Here is a 26,862-nt window from a genome sequence, read left to right as displayed (position 1 = left end):
TGAATTTATCAGGGATAAAATACATGGAGCAAAAAATTATATTAATTAAGATATCTTGCTGCTGACAACATGGAGGAAACAACGAGCAATGAGGGTGCATGACAGGCAGGTGGAAAACATGTGGAAGTAAAAAGGAAACACATGAAAGTAGACAAAGAAAAGGATGGACTCTAAATAATGTTATAGGAAAGAGAACACTAACAAAAGAAATCAGCACTGGACTGTAGGATGGAAGGCAAAATCAAACAGTGGAGGATCCGGAATGAAATAACAGTATGCATTAGGATGGATTGCTAATCACCACATAGGGGACGCTTTTAGCAGCAGTGCAAAGTGTGTGGGGCGGTAGGCAAAATTGAAACACAGTAAAATAGAAAAAGGACAGAATGGAAACTAGTAAGTAAGGTAATGTGATAGATAACAGTAATAAAGGGAAATAGCACTGGGTTGTAGTATATTTAGTATCAAAGAGAATCCACTTAAATCAAACAATGGAAAATATAGGATGGAATAACACTATGAATTAGGATGGATTGATACTCACCACATAGAGGAAGTATTGAGCAGTGTTGAGTAGTGCTTTCTGTATTTGGAGAGTGGTAATCTATTCTAGTTCATACTGTTATTCCATCTGGGATTTTCTATTGTCAGAAATAGCAAAATGTTGTATATAACTCATATAGAAATGTGGCTGCAAGTTTACAGAGTCAAAAGATGTGAAAGAAAGGTAGTAGTTATGAAAGTAGTGAGACAGAGCTGTAGCCTATTCCCAAAGTTCATTCAGTCTGTACACTGAGCAAACTGTAAAGCAGCACTGGGCATGGCATGCCAAGCTTCATGTGTGCAGCATTTGCAGACCAAGGCTTTGCTCACTCCTTCCAGAACAGAGGGACATTTCATTTAACACTGTGGTGCAGCATTTTGCAGTTGGCACAACTCTCTGAGTTCAGCAGAATCATGGTGTCAGCACTATTTACCCTTTGCTATTTGTTCTTGGTATGGAGGACATTCACAGGTCCAATAGCTGTTTGCAGAAAATGAGGCACTCTAGTGATCTATCATCACAGTCCTTTAAAATGAATGTAAATGACAGACGAGAAGGATGACAATTCTCAATTTGCCTAAGCAACGTGTACTACTTATTTGCTACAAACCAACATTATAGTACTGTGTAGAAAAAATTTAAACTTTTGGATGACAATGAAGGAGCAAAAAATTACAATGATCAAAATATGGGATTCACTGTTCTGTACATCAAGAAGCACTTTGTCCTAAATTTGCAGGCAAGGAAAACTTCAAGAAATTGCTGGTGCTGCAGTAAAATTTCTAAAGTTGCACCCATTATACCATTTTCAGTGGAAATGAACAAAGAGTATGGAGGTCTCATATATTACTGCAAAGTTCATTCGTTAAGTCAAGGAGCATGCCTACACATTTTTTTAAAATTTAAATCTCACTATTGTTGAATTTATGAAGGCAAAAGAAGTACCAGAATGTAAATTAGAACATCTGGAATGAATTGCAGACTTTGCATTTCAAGTGGGCTTGACTGCATCCAGCCCACAGTAAGACACTGCAAGTTCACTTCTTTCTGATTTGTTGGGGTTGCATTTAAGAAAAAAAACCACATTGCAGAAGAGACACATTCTGACAAACACAATCCGGTTCACTAATCTCACTGGCATTAAAGAAAACATGAGGTCTGAAGAATTCGCTGTGACCTTGCAAGAATTACAATGGTTGTTTCATAAAGGTTTTGAGAACACTGTCAATCTTACATCTGTTTTCAAGCTGTTTTTGAGACAGTTTGACATTTCAGTGGAAAGCACCCCTGTGCATGTGCAGATGTAACTGACTGACCTACAAGGTAATTCCAATTTTCATTACAAATATTTTGTATGTTATAATTGTCCAGGACATTTACATTGATTTTCTCAGATAGATTTTCCATGTCTCCATAATGAGGTTGCAAAACTGCTACAATATTTTGATTGGCATATATGTGTAAAAGACCTTTTTTCAATTATGAAACTAAATAAGTCACAATTACATGGCACTTTGAGTGCAAAACTACAGTAAGCAGGTTCAAGCAGTTGCAGCATTGATGCAGAAATGAAGAGTCTTGCACAGGATAGACAAGTGTGGAGAGTTACATTAAACCAGCCTCCAGACTGAACAGATAACACCGGTACTCTTCATGACATACTTAAAAAGTGCTCACTGTCTTGACCCAAAGCAGATTGTGCACCTCTGTAATGCTCCTTTCAGAAGTGCTGCTCTGCATGTCTGGTCATTTTGGTTCTTTATGCATGAAATCTATCTTGTAAGTGTACTGAAATCTGTTTCATTGCAGAATTACTGTGAAAACATTAATTCAAAATATTTTTGTCAATGTAAGAGAAAAGTATTGAGAGGTGTGTGTCCATATAAGATAATACTGAGTGGCAAAAACCTTTATTACTGATCCTTTGGGGCTAATGAACAGTTGAATAACAGTTCCAAAGAAACTGAGAAATACATAGAAATGCTGCAAGCCATGTGAATGTAGACTGAAATATTGTAGTTATGATTTCACTTCCCTACAACATATTGCACATGGTAGGTCATGCAGCTAGTGTTGGGTAACAACAGTAAAGAAGGATAGCACTAATGTTGCTGACAATTCACTCCATCTTGGAACCTCATCTCACTTGGCCAATGTTACCAGTGCTCCCTGTTAGTGATGTATGCCGGTCGAAGTGGCCGAGCGGTTCTAGGCGCTACACTCTGGAACCACGCGGCTGCTATGGTCGCAGGTTCGAATCCTGCCTCGGGCAGTTAGGTTTAATTAGTTCTAAGTTCTAGGGGACTAATGACCTCAGTAGTTAAGTCCCATAGTGCTCAGAGCCATTTTTGTTAGTGATGTATCTTTGACAACACAAACTGTGCACCAGCTCCACAGTGACGCAGTAACATTACCTCTGGATGCAGTTGCATAGATGACAGTCCTACAACAGCTGGTATGTTAAACATTCAGTGAAACCTTAATGGTGAGACAACTATAAAAGGAGTTCTGTATGCTAGCAATGACATTACTGAACTTTTGTACATCTGTACTAGTCATTTAAATGAGAACCTAGGCGACAAATTACAATAATAACTGCAGTCGTCATGTTGCGGGAATCAAAAAATGAGAACGGCGTAATACAATACAATTGATATGAATAAATTAATATCTTGATGAAATCAGGCAACATATTGGACTTCAACTACAATGAAAAGAGATGTTATGCAAAATTTTACGTAAAAATTAAACAATAGTGCACTACTATAAGCAAGGATAATGAGATAAAGGGAGAATGTCTATTTACTAAATGAAATAGCAAAACTAAGTTCTCCTTGCCTGCTGAGTAAAACTGAATTCCTAAAAGATAAAAATCGAAAGCTGATTCAGGAGATGATGAACATATTCACATTGTGTCAACTGATAAAAGCAAGACTGGAACTAGAGGGGGGAAATAGCTATCAAAATTCAACAATAAATTGCAGTAGTGAGCTGTGCATACATACAGCAAAATATAAATTGCTCAAATTGACTGTCAGAAACTGGCATTGTGTGATTACATAAGTCACTGAGAACACAACAGAAACCTTAGGAGGTAACAATACCATCAGAATAGCAGCACAGCCAGGTTATCAAAAAGTATTTTATAGGTCCAGCTGTACATTGATTTGAATAAATGCACTTTGGAGCTATTCAAGGGTTGAAGTGAAAATTATTTAACTGGTTCACATTTCAGGTGCAGTTCTCAACAGCTTACAAGAAATGAATATGACTTACTAAATACAACATACAATGAATCCAGCCTTTTGTGAAGCATCATCTGAAACTGAACAAGTTAATGCAACTTACAAAACCTAAGTTTGGAAGGTAGGAGACGAGGTACTGGCAGAAGTAAAGCTGTGAGTACCGGGCGTGAGTCGTGCTTCGGTAGCTCAGTTGGTAGAGCACTTGCCCGCGAAAGGCAAAGGTCCCGAGTTCGAGTCTCGGTCGGGCACACAGTTTTAATCTGCCAGGAAGTTTCATATCAGCGCACACTCCGCTGCAGAGTGAAAATCTCATTCTTGAAACCTAAGTTGTTAGCCACTGTGTGTGTGTGTGTGTGTGTGTGTGTGTGTGTGTGTGTGTGTGTGTGTGTGTGTGCGCGCGTGTGTGTGTGTATGTATTAAATTGGGGACCTAGACAAAATGGAGAGGCTTCGTCCCTCCATAGCCCTCAGTGGTTCGCAACCCCACAACAGGCCACAGTGGTCCACCCACCCTGCTGCTACCCCATACCAAATCCAGGGTTATTGTACAGTTCGGCTCCCAGTGGACCCGCCCCCGCCCCCCCCCCCCTGACCCCCCTCCTCTCCCCTGAGAATGTCTCATACCAGACAAGTGTAACTGCAGATGTTTGTGTTGTAGAGTATTTATGGTGTATGCGCATGTGGAGACAGTGTTTGCGCAGCAATCACCGACATAGTATAACTGAGGTGGAATAAGGGGCACCAGCCTGCATTCGATGAGGTAGATGGAAAACCACCTTAAAAACCATCCACAGGCTGGCCAGCACACTGGACCTCGACACTAATCCACTGGGCGGATTCGTGCCAGGGACCTGCATGCCTCCTGCTCGGGAAGCAGCACGTTAGACCACGCGGATAGCCAGGTTTTATTAGCCATGGTAATAACATCCACAAAATGACAAAACTCCAGAAATATGCAAACTAAATTAAAACAATGCCTTTCATACTGATGTACTCTTAAACTTTTTCTACTAGGATGGAGGGAACCCAAAACCTAAAAAGGAAGGAAAACCTAAGCAGTCTGAAGTTGGTTGCTCTCAGTTAACTCTGTTGGAATCAGAATGAAGTGAAGAGGCAGAGTCCATATAATCAAACACCACAGAGTTTATCTCTCAAATCTACAATTTCAGCACAGTACATAAAGAAAGTACTATGACAGAAAATTGCTGTACATGAAAGTTGTGTGCAGGTATTGAGAACATAGATTAAGATATATCTTTTGACCCTGGACTAATGTACAAAACATATGGTTGTGGTCATTAAATGGGAGAGATTGGAAGACAATGCTCCACTGAAAATGGTGCTACAATATGTTATGTAGTTAGTGCATCAAAAAGGTGGCACCAATACCTCTGCAGTCCTAGAGAGCACAGATAAAATTCATTTACAAACATATGACATATTAACAAATGTTAAGGACTCCATAAGGTTTATACAAGTTATAGAGAAACTTCAGACTTGAACATTATGTACAAAAACCTGGTTAAGGCTTGTGATTGGACACTGTTTGGCTGCAAACAACCCTCACCGCTGTGTTATGTTTTCATCAGATGCCAGTAGCACACTAAAATTTCTACACTTAAAAGCTACGAGGCTCATTCTGGAAATGGCAGAACTAGAGAAAGAGTCAAAGGAAATGAGTATGAATGTTGTACGAATCTAGGAGGTGTACACAAGATAAAGGCCCTGTTTCTCATCTGATTACATGGTAACTGTAGGGAATAAGGCAGCTGAAATTGCAGTGATAGTGTTTGATTGTAGTTAAATCACAAAAAAAGTGTTATAAATCTGTGATGCACACTTGGTTTCAACTGAGGCAAGAATCCACTTAGGAATAAGCATCATTACATCAGTCCAATGCAACAGTCACACAGCACAAAGCCCTAAGTTAACAGATGCATGTGGCTCAAATCTAATAGAGAGAATGAATGCAAATGCTAAATCACAAGTCTGTCATATCCATATAAGAGACATAATACTGACGAAATTCTGAAAGACAAAAGTGGAAATAGACCTCATAGCATTAAACAAACAGGAGAAGTCTCCTCTTTTCAAAAAGTAACTGGTGCTCAAAGGAATATAGATGTTACTATCTCTAAAAAGAAAACCTCATGCTACATTTTCTTACTATAATGGACCACAAAACCATTCTACCCTTTGTTCGTTGTACTATTAGAGCAAGAGAATTAAAAGCAAAATAAAACAACAACAAAATATCATGTGTAAGTTGAGACACATTGTGTCTACTTTCCCATTGTATCAGTTTCCTGACAATGTATCCTTTAACACACAAACTCTATAAGAGTACACACAACATTACCACAAATGGTCATCCCCATCAAAATATTACAAAATGCCAAAATACTATCTTGTCACTAGAACTGGTTCACCTGAGAATTGTAACCAGAGGTACAAGGAGGCTGTATGAAGGGGCCACTATGTGGCACAATATATACAAGTTTAATAGTATAGAGAAACAAAAGACAAATACAAAAAGAAGCTAAATGGGAAACCCCTTTTGGGACAACAGTGATGAAAATCATACCAATTGTTGTCTGACAAAATTAAATCAACATTAATTGTTAACAATGCAGAAGAGTGACCAGATGTTAGAGCACTGCATTTGTGTGGAAAAGCTGAGTGACTGGCATCTGTTCTCCACCACTTACTATCCAAACTTTACGAGCTGACTCACTTTCAGCATTTGAGCAACTTTTGAGCACAATAAAACAGGCACATGGCCTCTTTTATGCAACTAACGAAACACAGTTCACTGTGCCACAACTCAGAGCAAGGCCTACAGGCAAATGTCAAGCATACACACACTGCAACTTTGAGGTCATGTGCAGCCACATGACATGTACAACTCTATGCAAGCCACTGTATCATTAGGCAACTTCCTCCATGTGATGTGAAGTTTATTCACACCATATCTATCATGCACAGCAGCTGAGTGAACTCCACACAGATACGGCACTCACTTGCAGTTCTTTACTAGGTACAGAAATCTGGTTGAAACCTGAAATTGATAGCAGTCAAATTTTTGGGGAAAATTTAAGAGTATATCAAAAGGTTAGGCAAATGGGAAATGGAGGTGGTGTATTTGTCCCAGTAGACAAGAAACTCAGATCCACTGAGATGTAAACTGAAGCTGCATGTGAGATGTAGGGATATGAAATGGAATGATCACACAGGCTCAGTTATGGATAAAGCAGGTGGCAGGCTTAAGTTTACTGGTAAAATACCAGGGAAGAGCAATCAGTCTACCAGGAGATTGCTTAAAAATCACTTCTGTGACCTGCTCTGGAATATTGCTCAAGTGGGTGGGGCCCATACCAGATAGGACTAATACAGGCTGTTGAACATATACAGAGAAGGGCAGAATGAATAGTCACAGATCTGTTTGATCTGTGGGAGAGTGTCACACAGATACTGAAGGAACTGAACTGGTAGACTCTTGAAGATAGATGTAAACTACCCCAAAAAAGTCTATTAACGAAGTTTCCAGAACTGGGTTTAAATGATGATTCTAGAAATAAAATACAATTCCCCAAGTATCACTCACATAGGAATTGTGAGGATAAGATTAGTATAATTACTGCATGCAAAAAGGCCTTCAGAAAAATCATTCTTCCTGTGCTCCATTCTGAATGGAATGGGAAGAAACCCTGATAACTAGTATGCAATTTGCCATGCACATCACAGTGATTTGCAGAGTACAGATGTAGATGTAGATGTAAAAATCAGTGGCGAAGATTGAAAATGTGTGCTGGACTGGGATCTCCTACATACTGGGCAGAGGCATTAACCACTATGCCATCCAGTCACAGTGCTTACCACAATTGCTCAGGCTGTCTCAGCACACTCCCTGCCAATCCACATTCACACTCAACACCACCTATCCACAGTCCCTGTCCATGTTTGCTACTTTGAGATTCCCTCAGGAGGTCAAAAGCAATTGTGCTTCTACACTGAAGGTGGTGGTTTCATTGCCTATCAGGGCAAATCAATTACATGAATGCATGGCGCCTGTTCTTTCATATATTTCCAAAAGAACAGACACCACGACACACATGGAATCCACAGCTGTAGGTTGGCAAGGAAGCATGCCAAGATAGTGTGTGCAATTGCGATAACTACTGTGTCTGGATCACACAATGGTTAACACAACTGCCTAGCAAGCGGTAGATCCTGGGTTTGAAACCTGGTTAGGCAGACATTTTCATTCACTGCTGCTGATTCTGCATAAAGTCCCAATGCAGATGACATCAAAAGTTCCTTATTTTTCCTTTAGTTTCTCCCCACCACCTTCCACTTATACAATATATATCACAGCTGCGGATACTGCATGGTGTCTGTTCTTTCAGACATGTCCAAAGGAATAGACACCATGCATCCATATAACTGATTCATCTTGATGGACAATGAATCCATTGCAGATGTACAATTACATTCAATGTACTGCAGGGATCTCAAAGTATCAAGCATAATGTAACTGGATAGATAAAAAATCTACTTGCCAAGCAGTGGCAGAAGAATGCAAATATTAAAAAAAATGTTTCACTCATGGACACTTTCAAAGCCAGTAGCTCCTTCTTCTGGCAGAAGGGTTGAAGAGGAAGGAAGAAGGGTGAAGGGAAAGGAACTGGACATATTTCAGAAAAGAGGTAGAGTTCAGAAAAATCACCCAGAACCCTGGGTCAGGGGAGACTTACTGGACGGAATGAGAAGGATAGACTGATTGTTGGGGACTGCACTGGATGAGATTTGAAAACCTGAGAGCTTAGAGGTGGAAAACAAGGTAATATGCAAGATGGAGATTACTGCTAAAACATCATACATGAGTTAATAAAAGTAAAAAACCAAGTGCATTGTATGTAACAGAGGAGGGAGGGAGACAGCAAAAAATAGACAGGTCAGAAAATGGAAGCTGTAGAAAACTAAAATGGAGTGAAGAAAGGAGTAGTTACTGTGAAGGAATAGTTACTGAGAAAAAAGAAATTAATGTAAATTAAGGCTAGATGGGTAGCAAGAACCAAGGACATGTTGTAGCTCTAGTTCCCACCTGCATAGTTCTGAGATATTGGTCTCTGGGGGAAGACTCTAGATGGCATGTGTGGTAAAACAGGAAGCAAGGTCATGACTGTCATGTTGTAGAGCATGCTCTGCCATAGGATATTGTATGTTGCTGGTACACACCCTCTGCCTGTGCCCATTCATCATAACTGATAACTTGGTGCTAGTCATGCCAATATAAAAGGTGGAACAGTGTTTACATAGCAGATGGTATACGATATGTGCCATTTCACAAGTGGCTCTACCTTTAATAATGTATGGTTTGCCAGTTACAAGGCGAGTATGGGTGGTGTAGTAGGAGGGTGCATAGGGCAAGTCTTGCAGCAGGTTGAGTCACACAGGTAGGAGCCATAGGGCAGGGAGATGGGTGCAGAAGGAGCATAGGGTCTGACAAGGATATTGCAGAGATTGGGAGGATGACAAAAAGTTATTCTAGGGGTGGTGGACAAAATCGCAGACTGAATGGTTCTCATTTCAGGGTATGATTGTAGGATGTCATGGCCTTGTCAAAGTAGCTTACTGACACACACAAGACCAGGATAATACTGAGTGACAAGTGATGTACTCTGAAATTGTTTTTTGGATGTATCAACAGTACCAGGATTGGATATGACGGCCTGGGAGACCTGCTTTTGAACTAGGCTGGTGGAGTACTTATGTCCAGTGTAGGCTCAGATAAGAACGATGGTCTGTTTCTGTAATGAGTCTGCATCTGAATGAATATTTATGTCTTGAATGTCTTCACAGTTGAAGCAGCAAGCATGGAAGACATGGTGGGGCTGCATGGGAATGTTGGCCAGCAGGAAGGTGTGCTGAGAGTCTATGCAACTGTGATAAACACTGTGTGATGCAGTGGTTAATGCAGTGGCCTCGTAAGCAGGAGATCCCAGGTTCAAATCCCAGTCTGGCACACATTTTCACACATTGCACCTGATAATGCATAAAGTCCCAATGCAGCTGAAATCAATAGTTTCTTTCCTCTCTCCCCTCCAGGGGTTTCAATTGAAAGAATGAATACATGGTTCAACTGACAGAAAACTAGACCTGTTTCACACAAAAAGAAAGAATGAATAACTCAGTCAGTATGCAACACTTCAATGGATTGTCAATTGTTTTCATGCAGATGCTCCCACAGAATGGTTTCTCTCAAAAGAAATGAATGAATAATAATTTAACTGATACATAAAACTACAATTAGCTGAATCATTTGTTTTCATTCACTTGTTCCCATAATTAGAAAAACAATTATGTGGCTGTGGAACAATCTTTTCATTTATATTGTTCTAGAAATGACAATAAAATAAAACAAATAGCTGTAGCACAAGCTATATTAAAATTTTATTATTGGCACTAGCACTACCAAGGTCTGCTATCAAAATATGTGGAAAAAAGGAATCATTAACCCAGCAGAACATTGTCCTGTATTGTTTTAACATTTTTAATAAGACTGAACTGATCTGTTTCCTTGACCTCATAGTTCAGAGCAGTATATGTAGGACTGGTACATGGGCCTATGGTGCAGAAGGCAAATGTCAAATTATAGTTTATTAACAGAACTCTGAGAAAGTATGACAGACTGAACAAGGAAATAAAAATAAAATACTGATGTAATCCACGTTGGTATATAAGTAAAGTGGACAAACCTTACTTGCTGTGAATAATTTATGAAATTTAAAATATTTTATAATGAGCTGCATGATTTTTGATTTATCTTATTGTCAGAACTTGAGAACAGTAGACAAGCCAAACAAAATACTGCGAGAGAAATGATAAGAGAACCAACCACAATTAAAATTTACAAAGGATTCTAACAACAAACTGCTCCAATTCTTTTTAATCTCACCCTTCCCTTATTCGAAGAGTGAGTCATTCAGGACATTTGCTGATGAGGTGAGTTCATGAGTCAGGTTTGGTTTTGTCTCACATGGCAGAGTGTCAAACATCTATTTAATGAACCATTTAGTATGAATACTGAAACAGGCCAGTCAAGGTCAATTGAAGCCTTATTCTCATTTACACTTCAGATATCTAAAATGCAAGCAGATAAAATATGAAAACATGTGGAACAAAATTAAAAGTATTCATGGATGCTTGATGTACAGTATGTGATCAAAACTATCCACACACCTGGCTGGAAATGACTTACAACTTCGTGGCACCCTCCATTGGTAATGCTGGAATTCAATATAGTGTTGGTCCAACCTTAGCCTTGATGACAGCTTCCACTCTCGCAGGCATACATTCAATCAGATGCTGGAAGGTTTCTTGTGGAATGACAGCCCTTTCTTCACGGAGTGCTGTACTGAAGAGAGGTATCGATGTTGGTTGGTGAGGCCTGCTAAGAAGTTGGCATTCCAAAACAACCCTAAGGTGTTCTATAGGATTCAGGTCAGGACTCTGTGCAGGCCAGTCCATTACAGGGATGTTATTGTCGTGTAACCACACCACCACAGGCCGTGCATTATGAACAGGTGCTCGATCATGTTGAAAGATGCAATCACCATCCCTGAATTGCTCTTCAACAGTGGGAAGCAAGAACGTGCTTAAAACATCGATATAGGCCCGTGCTGTGATAGTGCCACACAAAACAACAAGGGGTACAAGCCACCTCCATGAAAAACATGACCACACCGTAACACCACCGCCTACGAATTTTACTGTTGGCACTACACACACTGGCAGAAGATGTTCACTGGGCATTTACCATACCCACACCCTGCCATCGGATTGCCACATTGTCACTTCACACAACATTTTTCCTGTTCAATTGTCCAATGTTAACGCTTCTTATACCAAATGAGGCATTGTTTGGCATTTACTGGCGTGATGTGTGGCTTATGAGCAGCCACCCAACCATGAAATGCAAGTTTTCTCACCTCCTGCCTAACTGTTATAGTACTTGCAGTGGATCCTGATGCAGTTAGGAATTCCTGTGTGATGGTCTGGATAGATGTCTGCCTATTACACATTATGACCCTCTTCAACTGTCGGCGGTCTCTGTGAGTCAACAGACAAGGTCAGCCTGTACACTTTTGTGCTGTATGTGTCCCTTCACATTTCGACTTCACTTTAACATTGGAAACAGTAAACCTAGGGATGTTTAGGAGTGTGGAAATCTCGTGTGCATACGTATGACACAAGTGATACCCAATCACCTGACCATGTTTGAAGTCTGTGAGTTCCGTGGAGTGCCCCATTCTGCTCACTCACGATGTCTAATGACTACTGAGGTTGCTGTTATGGAGTACCTAGCAGTAGGTGGCAGCACAATGCACCTAATATGAAAAACATATGTTTTTTGGGGTGTCTGGATACTTTTGATCACATAGTGTATTTATGTTCTTCTCCCCTCTGATTATGATGACACTATGGCAGTGAGGAGATCCCTGAACACAAAAAAATGTAAAATTTAAAATGACTAAAGAAAAAAAAACACTACTGAGAACCAAAAAGGATCAATAATAATGTTGTTAACCTATACACACTGCATACAATGGTGAAATAAAATAAAGTAAGGCACATCACAAAACACAAAAAAGTGAATTTACTGTATGGTGTTTAGACAAAAATGAGTGCAAGGTACTCTTCACTGAATGCTACATCATCTTATGGGATATAACTACAATTTATTGTATTTAATATAGTAATAGCATGAAATTCTCCCTTACCTGGTTTTACTTGTGAGAATAGAATTTCTCTGTCCTTATGAGGCAGAATTTCTATCTTATTCAGAGTGGGATTTTCTGCAAACATGCGCTCAAGTATACACAAAGACTTATAGTACGAAAGCTCTGAAGTAATAATTTCAAATTTTGCTTCCTGTAGCTTTACTTGTTGTGGTGTCATAGAATCTGCAAGAAATGCATGCATTAACTGTTAAAAGCAAAATGGAGAGAATAATATCAATGATATAATATATTCCTTAGAAACAAACAGTTTAAAACAAAAAGCTCTTGTTTCACAATTTGCTTCATCAAACTAATTTTTTACAAAAACTGTCATTCCAACAAAAAGTTTATCCCCTTACACAGCTCCTTTGTTACTCTAACTTTACTTTACAGTTTTTAAGGTATTTCTGAACTATGATATACCGGTATGTATCTTTAAGCTGTAATTGCTTTTTGGGTTTTCAGGAAAGTTATTCACTGCATTCCATTTTTTTCCTGCAAAAATCGAATATAAAACAATTCTCAGCAGAACTTTAGTTACCTTCATGATAGATTTACAAGATCCTGACACTCTCCTTTTTATTTTATTGTTTTGTTCTTCTGTAATGTGATTACAAAACAGCACTTGCAACTAATTGTTGTTCTGAAGCCAATGAACACAAATTTACTATTAATATAAGTAACAGTTTCTTCCTTACAATTGTTGGCGGGTTAAGTAAGTTGGAAATTATAATACTTCAAACAAAGTATAACTGAATTTTTCTAGTAAACAAAAAATATGGAAACATAACACAATGAGGTTAGTATGAAAAGTTTACAACCTCAACATGAAGACAGCAGCACTTGTCAAAAAAATTGGGGAACTTGTTTGTGCCTGTGTAATTAGGCACTGACAAAAATTTCATCCCTTTTTGATGCACAGTTGTTTTCTGAAAGCTGTTGATTACAAACATCAGTGACACAAAGTTTTTAAGTATGTGTAAGCTGAAATATATATATTTTTTAATTTTATATGCTTTGGTTCAAGTTGAAGCCATGACTAAGTTACATTCGTTAAATGTGGAAGGAGCTTGTTTTTCTTTAAAATGTATACTGGATAACTTTCATTCATTTCCTTGAAGTTTGTGAATGGTCTTGTTTAACATTCCAACACTAAATTCATTTCTACTTCTTTCTGTTTCATTTGTGAATGGTTCACAGGAAGAATGAAAGCCAGTAAACCTCAGTGTTAGGTCAGTCTTTTGCAAATGAATCATAATGAGCTTATTTGAGATGTATGTGAGATGAAGTAACATACAGTTTGACCTTTCTCAGAATATACGCTCATTGAATTTTTACAGTACACCTTTCCTTGAAGTACGGTCCTCTTGCAGTGTTACCCACTAGAGTTATATGAGCATCTCTGTGATGATCTGATAAATAATTATTTAATCACAAAACTGTAAGGTGGGACTGAAGAGAGAAAGAAAGAAGAGAGAAAGAGAAAGAGAGAGAGAGAGAGAGAGAGAGAGAGAGAGAGAGAGAAAGAGAGAGAGAGGCTATGTCTGTCCGAATGTTTATTAGAGCATCATGTAAAAATCCAAAGTAAATTGGTCCAGAAATTTTCAGGTTCATCTTGATATATATAAAAGTATGTTGCGTATGTCTATACAAATGTTTGTTAGAGTAATGTATGAAAAAAAGTAAATCAGTCAAGAACTTTTTGAGATTTTTGTAAACAATGATGGACAGCATCTTGTCTTTATATAGTAATATAGATTTTCTAGAAATTGATGGATTGTTGTTATCTGATTTCCAGATGTCACTTCAGTGAAGTAAATATAATGGCACTGCAGTAAAAGCAATATGTACCACACTTCATTGCTTTTTCTTTGTGAAAGCCTGGAACCTGGCAGATTTTTTAATTCCCAACTCACTTGGATTTATTTATGCTTATCATGTGGTCACTAATTTGTCCAAGATTGCAGGTCTGTGTGTCATGTAATATTTGAGGCGATTTTAAATAATTAAAAAACAAACAAAAATTTTATGTTAAGTTTGTTTATTATCATTCAGCACAAAAAAGACATTAACTCCACTGAGCATGATGTAGTCACTGTTGCCATCATACTACACTGACAGAAAAGAAATCACAACACTAAATAATAATTTATATAAAGTAATGAAATTTCAGGAATACGTTTGCCTAGGTAATATATTTAAGTGATTAACACTGCAAGATCATAGGTTAATGTAAGTGTGAGATAAGCCATTGTAAATGTGAAATGCTGGTACATTAATAACAGGTGTAATCACCAGAATGTTCAGTGCATGCATACATATGTACATGCATTGTGTTGTGCAGGTGTCAAATGTCAGTTTCTGGGATGAAGTTCTATGCCTGTTGCATCTGGTTGGTCAATAGAGGGATGGTTAATGCTGGTTGTATGAGGGTTGCCCCGAAAGTGATGCATCACATTTTTTTTCTCTGCTAAAAACAATTATACGAATGCAAAACGTTATGTATGTATTCGTTTGAAGTCTCCTGAGTGAGTGCATCTCTTATGACAGATATTGCAGCAGCAGGACAGTTTCAAAATGGCATGTATAGGTGATGTACATTACAAGCAACATTCTGTCATTGAATTTCTGACTGCAGAGAAAGACACTGACGGGAATATTTACAACCACTTGTGCAAAGTCTATAGCGCATCTGCTGTCGACAGAAATACAGTTAGTCACTGGGCACAGAGGGTGAGGTCATCAGAATGCAGTTCAGAGGAGCTCCATGATTTGCAGCGGTCGGGGAGATCATCGATAGCTGTCACACCTGACAAGTTGCAGTGAGCTTCCACTTGCTCAGGCCATTAAAGGATCCATTCATGGGAGACATTTTGAGGATGAGGAGGAGGTGATTCACTCAGAGAAGCACTGGCTCCGCCACCAAGACAAGGAGAGGTACCGCCAGAGCTCACACACACCTTTGTTTAGTGCTGGAGGAAGACCATAAAACAGGATGCATATTATGTGGAAAAATAGGGCGTGTAGATAAAACACCATTATTTCATATGTGTAACTCTCATTATGTTCGATAAATAATTGTTGAAGACAAAAATGCAGTGATTTACTTTCTGGGCAACCCTTGTAGATGATGCTGGAGTTGGCATCCATGATCTCCCATATATGCTTAAATAGAGACATATCTGGTGATTAAGCAGGCCAAGGCAACACGTGTCTTGTAGAGCATGTTGGGTTACGATAGCAGTATGTGGGTGACTGTTATCCTGTTGGAAAACACCCTATGGAATGATGTTCATTAATGGCAGCACAACAGGTCGAACTGCCAGACTGACCTACAAATTTGCAATCAGGGTGTGTGGGGTAACCACAAGAGTACTCTTGCTGTAATATGAAATTGCACTCCAGAGCATATCTTGAGATGTAGGTCCAGTGTGTCTAACACACAAACAGGTTGGTTGCAGGCTTGAACTGTCCACCTCCTAACCAACACACAGCCATTACTGGCACTGAGGCAGAACCAGCTTTCATCAGAAAACACAACAGACCTCCACACTGCCCTCCAATGATCTCCTGCTTGACACCACTGATGTCGCAAATTGTGGTGGTTTGGGGGTCATCAGAATGCATGCTACAGGGCATCTGGCTTGGAGCTGTCCATGGAGTAACCGATTTGTAAAAGACTGTTGTGTAATTGTGGTGCCAACTGCTGCTCATATTGCTGCTGCAGATGTAATACAATGTACCAGAAACATATGCCAAACACAATGGTCATCCCTTTTGGTAGTGCTACGTGGCTGTACAGAGCCCCTGGCCTTGTGACCGTACATTCTCATGACCTCTTATGCCAGCAGTCACGTACAGTGACTATATTCCTACCAAGTTTTTCTGAAGGATCATGGAAGGAACATCCAGCTTCTTGTAACCTTATTACATGACTTTGCTCAAACTCTGTGAGATGTTGATAATGGCATCTTTGTCACCTTGAAGGCAATCTTGACCCTCATCAACTCACCACATCCAGCCTCAAAGGTAACAAATGCTCATGACCATTACAGCATGTATTTAAAGTAAACATGATTTGCATCCTCATAGTGGTGCTAGTAGGGCTACTCTTATGCATCTGGGGCAAAATCTAAAAGAGAAGTAAAAACACACCAACCAACCTTTGTTTATGTAACATAACTTTTTCTTCGTGTTCTGATTTTTTTTCTGTCAGGGTATTTGACAGAACTGAATCATACCAATCATTCTACTAGTAACTGGCTTAACCAACTGAACACTCCTTAGAACTGTCCACAACCGTCCACCTTCAACTTAGATGGCTTCTTTTGTTATGGTGGCTTGTGACACCATTCATATGGCGTCAGACAAACCCTATACCAGAATTACAAACTGGCTTATGAATCAAATGAATATTTCTACAAGAGTATCAATATCCGTTGACTAGTTACTTCCTAATTTGTTAAGGGAGCAGACATAGTTTGCTTAAAAAAGGTTATTACATTAACTAAAGCAAAAATGTTTTTCACCAGAAGAAAAGTAAACTGGCAACATCATACTACACTAATGTAGCTCAGTAACATGTCATCTGATTTCAAATATTAAATACTCACATGAAATATGTTGTTATACCTACCAAGAAGACCACTATTTATTACTTCTTCAGTATCTTGCCATTTGGTTCGAAAACCATGATGCCGCCTTTTGGTTGGCAGTTTATTGCCTGGTTGAAGTCTTGTCTTCCAACGCATTGTGAATGTCATACTTTCATAAGGAATTTCATCCACCTCTTTTTGTACAGTGTCACAAGGTTCTGCTTCATCCACTATGAACTGGTGTCCATCATCCACCTATGAAACAAAATCAATATTGTGTTCATGTGTGATTTACAGATGATATATAATTTGTATACAAGTGCCTGAAAATCATTAAGAACTGTAATGTCTTCTGTAATATGTGTCTCATTTCACAGTACTAATAAAAAAACGCAACTCACACACACGACTGCAGTCTCAGGCAACTGAAACCACACTGCGAGCAGCAGCACCAGTACATGATGAGAGTGGTGACTGGGTGGGGGAAAGGAGGAGGCTGAGGATGGTGGACAGTGAAGTGCTGCAGATTGGGCAGTGGGCAGGCGGGAGGGGGGGGGGGGAGTAGCGGAAAAGGAGCGAAATAGAGAGAAATAAATAAATAAAATAAATTTAAAAAAAGAGACTGGGTATGGTGGTGGAATGATGTCTGCGTAGTGCCGGGAATGGGTGCAGGGAAGGGGTTAGATGGGTGAGGACAACGACTAACAACGGTTGAGGTGAGGAGGGTTACAGGAATGTAGGATGTATTGCAGAGAAAGTTCCCTACTGCGCAGTTCAGAAAAGCTGGTGTTGGTGGGAAGGATCCATACAGCACAGGCTGTGAAGCAGTCATTGAAAAGAAGAGTATCATGGTTGGCAGTGTGTTCAGCAACAGAGTGGTCCACTTGTTTCTTGGCCACAGGTTGTCGGTGGCCATTCATGCAGACAGACGGCTTGTTGGTTGTCATGCCTACATAGAATGCAGCACAGTGGTTGCAGCTTAGTTTGTACACCACATGACTGGTTTCACATTACATCCTGGATTTTCCATTGCTTGATTTAACAGTACTAAAAAGATGTGTAATTTTATGCAAAAAGACATTGTGTCTACATGTGAGCCATGATCACTTCTTGTTGCAAACTACAATAGTAATAGGTCTAATGAATAAGCATACCACACAGAATGTTATCTTTTATGTCCCATACAGTACATTTATCAATCAGACCTACTGCTGTCATACTGAGTGATCAGGAGATGGTGTGTTAAATAAATCAAAACCAGTAATCACAAAAGAACTGTAATTGTGATATTGACTGATAATGAATATCTGTTTAAACATGTATGGCTCATGTTACTAATAAAATGTTATTTGTTTGCCCACAAAAGTGCAGTACTATGTGGTAAAAGAAAGATATACTGAACTTTTCTTTTTAATTTTTGAGTTGGTAATACAAATATATATCTGAATAAGACCACCTCAGATTTTACAAATGTAGTATGAAAAATAGTTTGCAAGTTTCACAACTGGAAAAAAGACAAGTTAGTCTGAAGTTCTTATATATCTGAAGTATTAAAAGATGACTTCAGTTATTTGCTGACTTTATATTTCAGAACTTATGAGCCAACATTATATGTGTGTAAGCCTTATATTTAAAAAACATGGAATAATGAAAGTTTTTCTATACATATCTGTCTGTGTGTGAACAAAAAGTTAAAAAAAAACATTAAGTTTTGGAGATCTCAAACTCTATAACTATAGTATCCTCTACGAATTTCACTTGATTTGATCTGATTTTTATTGATCCCAGAAATCCTGTCGTGTGGTCTTATACTTACTGTAGATATGGGAAAAAAGACAATTACAATTTGTATAAATATTATAATTAGCTCATAATAAGAAAAACTATGATTATGGGACAACTCACAATTACAGTTGCATTATAATAATTACTTGGTTCCAAACCACAAGGAGGTGTACTGCCCCATGTCAGCTCCACCTCACACATTAATGATGGGGGCCAGTATGCTTCCCAGCTTGGATATGGTTTGTAGACAGTTTTCCACCTCCGTTTTCTGCCTTAGACAGATGATGTGCAAGCACTTTGGAAAATGATGAATGATGTTACATTTGACCAGATGATTACACTGAATACAGACAAAAGGGGGACAACACAGATTCCTCTATAAGGGAAAGGGAGCAGAGGGGAGGAGGGGAAACTGGCAATAGTTGCAAAATGCCTTTGAAAGTGACAACCCCATCATAACAATAGTGCCACAAGCTCTTATACATTTGGTTAGCATCGCTGCGTGATGTGCTGTGGGTAGCTGGTTCAAACCCGACCACCAGCAATCATTACTTGTTATTTCATACTTATAGTCTCTGGAAGGTTCTTGAAATATCTTGTGTTTTTAACGTTTGTGGGATATTCAATGGCTGCATAAATACTAGCATCCTGGAATATTTGATGTTTGTACTGGACTCTCCATGCAGGAGATCAGTTCTGTTCTGGCTGTATGTTGGTGTCAGTAATAAATGTGGTTTCAGTCCTAAGTGTTGAACTTCACTGATGACTCTACCTACACATTTGGACTTGATTGTGGTTTAAATGTGGATGCAACAGATACTTCAAAACATCTATATTGCCATGGCTCCAAGTAGATAATGTAAAAGCCTAAAAGGAACACACAAAACAAGTTTTGGGATCTGTGTCCAATTTCTGGTGCATGCAAAATTTGAGTCTATATAAAGTAAATAACAGAGGTTAAATTAGTTTAAAATAAAGTACCACTGGTACATAGCATGAAACAGGAGACCCTCTATGTTCCTAGGGCTGCCAGAAAGTCTCCAGTAGAGCAGGACAAAGGTCTGGGCTTAAGGGCATGCTAAACATGAATCTGCATAAAGTTAGCTGAGCAGTCTATCAAACACAGTGCTGCATACACACTATAATGCCTGTGTCAGCAATGATCATAAACATTGTGGGTGATTAAGGGGAACTTTGGATCACTAACTTTGTTGAGCAGCCACAACTCATACCTACATATATGTGCATAGGTACAGATAAACCATTCCAGAAAGGACAGCTTAGTGTCATCAACAAAGAATCTTGCACTACTACTACCACAGACAATGCAGGGAGGAAGCTAGTACTGAACTGAAAATATTATCTAATGTGACTGAGGAACAACATAGTCAAGTAATAGTCATTCTGAATCAATTTTTAGATGCTTTCATATCCAGAGTGGAGAAATGACAGACTAAGCAGCCCACGATAAAACACCACATCAACACTGGGATCATACACTAATTACCCAGCAGTCATATAGAGTATCACTAGCTGAATGACGAATAATTGTGGAGGAAGTGGAGAAGATGGTGCAAGATGACATTGTTGACTTTTCAGAGAGTCCTTGGCTCTCTCCTGTGTTTCTGTTGAAGGAAGAGGTTACCACATTGTGTTTCTGTGTTGACTACTGATGGCCAAACGAAATCATGAAGAAAAATGTCTACACATTGCCACATGTTTATGACACCATGGACCACTTGAAAGAAGCAAATTATTTCTCTACTTTTGAGATTCCGATAGGTTACTGGCAAATTGAGGTTGATGAGGCTGACTGAGAAAAGACTGCCTTCAAAATTCTTGATGGGCTGTATGAGTTCACAGTGATATAGTTTGGATTATGTAATGCTCCAGGCACCTTCAAATTTACGATGGACAACCTGCTTTGACACTTTGAATAGACGATTTGCCTTTGCTATCTGGATGACACTGTCATTTTACAAAGACATTTCAAGAATATCTAAGCTCACTGACAACTGTGCTGAAATGTGTTCAGATGGCAGGTGTCCATCTAAATCCAAAAAGCACCTCTTTGTCACACAATAAATAAGAATCATGTGGCACTTATTGAATGGTGATGGAGTCCATTATAAGAGCAATCACAGATTTTCCAACTCCTTGGCACATTCATGAGAAGTTTTCTCAAAATTTGCTTGTACTACTGGAAATTCATAGAGGACTTCTGTATGTCTCTTGCAGGAAATACTGCAGAAAGATGCCAAATTTTACTGCAACTAGGCACAAGAAAGATCTTTTCTTGTCCTCAAGGAAGTGCTAACATCTTCCCCAGATCTATCATTGTATGATGTGAATGCCAAGTCAGAATCTTTCACTGATGCTGTTCTGTGATAGGTGCAGTTTTAATACAAGTTCAGGAAGGTGCTGAAAGGTGACATATTTACAGAGTGTCTCCAAGTCAAAGAAGAACTACTCTACAATCAAGAAAGAGTGTCTTGCTGTTGTTTGGGTCATCAACATGTTCCAGCCATACTTTTGCTATTCTGATGGATAGCTATTCTCTTTGCTGACTGACTAGTCTGAAGGATCCATTAGCTCAACTGCCAAGATGGACACTGAGGCTTCAGGAGTACAATGTCACAATCATATATAAAAATGGACGCAGACATGACATTGCTGCTGAACAGAATGAAGATGCACTTTAGAAACTTTTTCAGATGGGGAACCAACCAGAAAAAGATTCCAATTAATAAATAGAACATTGTATAAGAGAAACTATGATCCGATGGGGCAGGAAAGATTGCTTGTCACCTCAGCTTATCTGTGGCCAGCAATCCTGAATTATTTTCATAATGCTCCACATGTTAAAATTACCTCCAGGACATCTGATACCATCCCATCTGCAGCAGCACCATTCCACCAAATTGGAATTGACCTCTTGTGGAGGTTCTCAAAATCGACGAACAAGAAGTAATTGATCACAGTCTGCACTGACTACTTCAGTTGCTATGCTGTCACCAAAGCTATGCCAACTTCTTAAATTCTGGAGACTGCATATTCTTTGTAGAAGATATCATTTTGAAGCACTGAACACCCCATATGATGATCTCTGATTGTGAAAAAGTTTCCAATAAAGATCAGAGATAATTTCACATTGTGACATTACCCACAGGATGATAATTGCCTCCCTTCCACAGACAATGGCCCCACAAATTTTTTTTAATAAGATGTTGACAGATATGCCCTCAGTGTATGCTGATGTGAAACAGAGACACTGGGCTACAAAATTGCTGTCACGATATTTGCATACAACACAGTGGAGCAAGATACTACAGGCATCACATTGTTCTTTCTCCTCCACTGTCATGAGGCTGAAATGACAATGAATACACACTCTGTCCTGTTGAACCAGATTATAATTAAGATGATTATGTAAAACACTCATCACCAGGACTGAAGAAGCAAGGCAACTGGCTTACATATAGAGCCTGGACACTCAGGGTTAAGACTGAGAATGCTTTAACATCAACCACTGGCCAGTAAGATACAGCCTTGGAGACTTGGTATGGATTTTTATACCATGTGGAACATGGAACTATCAGGAAAGGTACGAAAGTGCTACAAGGCGTACAACTTTGCTTCCGCCATTTTTTCCCCAACATTTGAGGCTTTAATGAAACAAATTGGTTACACATGCACCATTCAAAGTATTTTTCATCGCTGGCCACTACTTTCTCCATCTTTCAGTCAGTGTACAAATCCTGAGTTGAAAAAATTGTTCATCTTTTGAAGCGATCCATGAATCGATCCAATTTGTGACTTCTTCATGAGATCGGAAGTGTTGGTCAGCCAGGCCATGCGCCATTGATCTAAACAGGTAATAGTCAGAGGGAGCAATGTCTGGAGAATATGGTAGGTGGGGTAGAACTTCCCATTTTAACATTTCCAAGTACATTTTGACCTCTTTTGCAATTTGGGGTCAAGCATTGTCGTGCTGCAAAATCACTTTATTGTGACTCTCGCTGTATTGCTGCCGTTTGTCTTTTAATGCTCTGCTCAAATGCATTAATTGCATTTGATAATGAGCACTTGTGATTGTTTCACTTGGATTTTAACACCTGGTCCTACCAAATCCAGAGCATGAACTTGGAGCCGTGAATATTCGGTTTGGCCGTTGACGTGGAAGCATGGCCGGGATATCCCCATGATTTTTTGCATTTAGGGTTATCGTAATGAACCCATTTTTCGTCCCCAGCCACAATGCACTGCAGAAATCCCTTCCATTTTTGCCTCTGAACGCAACTGTTCACAAACACACAAATGCCATTTAACGTCTCTTGGTTTCAGTTCACATGGGACCCAAGTTCCTTCTTTCTGAATCATACCCATAGCCTTGAAACATTTTGAAATGGCTTTCTGTGTCACTCCCACTAATCGTGCCAAATATTATTGATGCAAGTATTCACTCAGCAATGTTTCCAATTCTGCATCTTCAAAAACATTCTCTCTTCCACCACTGTGCCAGTCTACGACATTAAAATCACCATTCTTGAAGCATTGAAACCACTCACAACACGTTCCTTCACTAACAGCATCCTTACCATATGTACTTGAGAGCATTTGATGAGACTCAGCCACTGTTTTCTTCATACTGAAACAAAACAGAAACATCTCCCGCAAATGACGAGAATTAGGCTTGTAAACTGACATTTTCAATCAAGAACAACTTTATGACACAGACAAAAATTGACTAATGTTTGAATGAGGTTCTGTTGACTGAGGTACAAGCTAACTGCCTGACATCTGCAATCTGTTTCTTTCAACCACTAATTATCATTGTCGCCACCTATCAGCAAACGGCGGAAGCAAATTTGTACACCTTGTACTTTGTGCTGTATTGTATCCTTGATGACACTTCACACAGAAAACAAAAGGGCAGAGGCATCATCCATGCCCTTCTTATGGAGCTCTACTGTAATCCACAGGCACACATTAACAATAGGTGACTCAAGGAAACTATGTCCCACTCAGTGATCATGAAGTTTCGACAGGAGAAGCTACCTCTGATGCTCTTCATAGTGAAGAGGATGTAACAACATGACCAGAATGTGAGGATCCACCTGTGCCGCTGTACAGAGGTCCAGTGACAAGATCTAGATCCAGGGTGCTGCAGTCAGCTACAATGAGAGCTTCTGAAGCACCAGGTTGCTGTTTCTCCTGGAGAGGGAGCAATGCCATGAGCTCTGGTGCCACCAGTGTGGTGAAATGGTTAGCATCATTTCCTGTGTGCTGCAGCTTGCTGGTTTCAGCCTGGCAATCAGCAATTATTTGTTATTTGATATTTTTCATTTCTGGAAGTTTCTTGAAATATCTTATGTTTCTAATGTTTGTGAATCTGAAATATGCAATGGCTGTGCAAATACTGTCATTCTGGAATATTCAGTTTTTGTCTAAATAACTGAACTCTCTGTACAGGAGATCTGTTTTGGCTGTATGTTGGAGTTAATAATAAACCTGCTTTCAGTATTAAGTGTTGAACTTTGTAGGTGACCCTGCCTTTGGACTTGTACTTGATTGTGGTTTAAATGAGGCAACAGCATATATGAGAGTATTATTAGTTATCTGTAGATAGATTGGTGAAATCACTATCACTATATCAGTCCTGATGTGCTGTTGGCTAGATAAAGGACACCAGAAAGGAAGGAAGAAAGAAATGAAAAAAATGGGCATGGGACAAGTCACAATTACAGTTACATTATAAAAATCTTGTGGTGTCACCGCCAGACACCACACTTGCTAGGTGGTAGCCTTTAAATTGGCCGTGGTCCGTTAGTATATGTCGGACCTGCATGTCGCCACTATCAGTGATTGCAGACCGAGCGCCGCCACACGGCAGGTCTAGAGACACTTCCTGGCACTCGCCTCAGTTGTACAGCCGACTTTGCTAGCGATGGTTCACTGACAAAATACGCTCTCATTTGCCGAGACGATAGTTAGCATAGCCTTCAGCTACGTCATTTGCTACGACCTAGCAAGGCGCCATTACCAGTTACTATTGGTACTGTAATCATGTATCGTCAAGAGCGACGCTCATCATTAATGGATTAAAGTTAAGTATTCCACCCGCTACATCCGTTTTTCTAAAGTCTAATTTCCTTGTCCTGTTCCAGACCTCACGCCAGACTGTGCGAGCTAAAACGCGTGCCTTTCGGCTTCCTCTAGTACCCGGTGTTGGCTCTCCTGTCAACCGACAACATTGGCGACAAGGCCACACCACGTTCGTAACTATACTGCCCTGATTTACTTGTGTAATGGCTTCGCCACCATCTCCCGACGTATTGTGCGAATTTTATCGCTTACAGAATCAGCAGACGCAGGTCTTACTGGATGCCCTTGGACAGCTCGTCCAGGGTCAACGTGTGCTGCAACACGATGCGGCAGCTGCCGCTCCACCGCTAACGCAGCCACAAAACGCAGTTGCACCACCTTTTCGTCCTTTTGATGTGGCACTGGAAAGCTGGACAGAGTGGTCACGCCAATGTGGATTCCATCTCGCTGCCTACAGAATTCAAGGTAACGAGCGGCAGCCTTTTTTGTTATCCTACGTAGGGGTGCACACGTACCGTGTGATAGTCAAATTATTTCCCCGACGCGACATAGCAACTCTGTCCTATGACGAAATTTTGTCTGCATTAGATGCATATTTCAAAGAATCAGTCAATGCAGTTGCCAAATGGTATACCTTCTTTCGTACAAAACGTATGGCAGGTCAGACTAATCGGGAGTGGGTTGCAACCTTGCAAGGCCTTACTAGGGATTGTGCTTTTGAGTGTCAATGTGGACTCCCTTATTCAGATACTATGGTGCGTGATGCAATTGCACAGAACGTTTCTGATGTTCGTATAAGGGAACAGATTTTGAAACTAGTCAATCCCTTCCTTCAACAACTGATGGACATATTGGATCGGTAGGACACACTTGACTTTGCTCAGGAATCATTTGAAACTTCGCCACCCGTGTGTCAGGTTAACCGGCCCACTGGGCGAGCTGCACGGAACAGTAAACAGTCTACGCGCCCGACCACGCTGCTGCCTCCAGGCTCTCAGCCACGTGTACCGCGCCGGCAAGCAAATGCAGTGCTAAAATCATGCCCGCAGTTGCTACTAGACATTCGCGTGAGAATTGCCTGTCACACCAGGCTATTTACTTTTTCTGTAATAAAAAAGGACATGTTCAGAGTGTTTGCCAGTAAAAGCTCTGATCGGAAGCTCAAAACCATTCCAGGCCCTTTGCTTCACACCGGAATCGGAATCGAACCAAGGATACTCAGGCTCGCGACACTTCGCCCATGGAAATTCATATAGTTCATGCCACTCCGCCCAGTTCCACTCCCTCTAACAGTGACTGTGTTTGTCCCACACATAGTGTGCGTTGACATCGCAGGAACTCCTGTCAAGTCGCAAGTGATTTTGTAACAGTGTCAGTTCACGCTGCATGAGACAGTCGCTCTTGTCGTCAGCAGGACAATAAACTTTTTGTGGACTTGGACATTAACGGCAAAGTGATACCATTCCAGCTCGATACTGGGGCTGCAGTTTCACTGATCAATCAAGACACTTACAAACTGCAGGGCACACCTCCGTAGCGTGCTGCAACTGTTAATTACCTATTCAGGTCACAAGATCCCTGTGTTAGGACAGTGCAGCCTTATTGCAACATACAAGGGACAAACAAAACTTGTGTCATTTTACATCCTTTGTTCTTCTTCTGCAGTGAACTTGTTTGGTTTCGATTTATTTCAGTTGTTTAACTTGTCTATAGTAAATCAGGTCCTATCAGTGAACCAGACTGTGCCTTCCGACAGTGTTTCTCGTCTATGTGAAGAACTTGCAGACATTTTTGCACCGGGCCTCG

General features: G+C 39.9%; 1 protein-coding gene across 2 annotated transcripts in view; it reads right to left on the bottom strand.

Moving 5' to 3' along the window:
• The window catches only part of LOC126177062 (uncharacterized), a 219,159-nt gene that overhangs the window by 40,354 nt on the left and 151,943 nt on the right, over nucleotides 1-26,862 (bottom strand). For both annotated transcript variants that reach the window (XM_049924298.1, XM_049924299.1), the window contains 2 exons: nucleotides 17,208-17,421; nucleotides 12,572-12,754 (listed from right to left, as the gene is read on the bottom strand). In XM_049924298.1, the coding sequence (XP_049780255.1) occupies nucleotides 12,572-12,754; nucleotides 17,208-17,421 (397 nt within the window). The remainder of the gene's footprint in view (nucleotides 1-12,571; nucleotides 12,755-17,207; nucleotides 17,422-26,862) is intronic.

This window comes from Schistocerca cancellata, chromosome 3 (genome assembly GCF_023864275.1).
Source record: "Schistocerca cancellata isolate TAMUIC-IGC-003103 chromosome 3, iqSchCanc2.1, whole genome shotgun sequence".
Taxonomy (NCBI): domain Eukaryota; kingdom Metazoa; phylum Arthropoda; class Insecta; order Orthoptera; family Acrididae; genus Schistocerca; species Schistocerca cancellata.
This window is presented reverse-complemented; position numbering and strand designations above follow the sequence as displayed.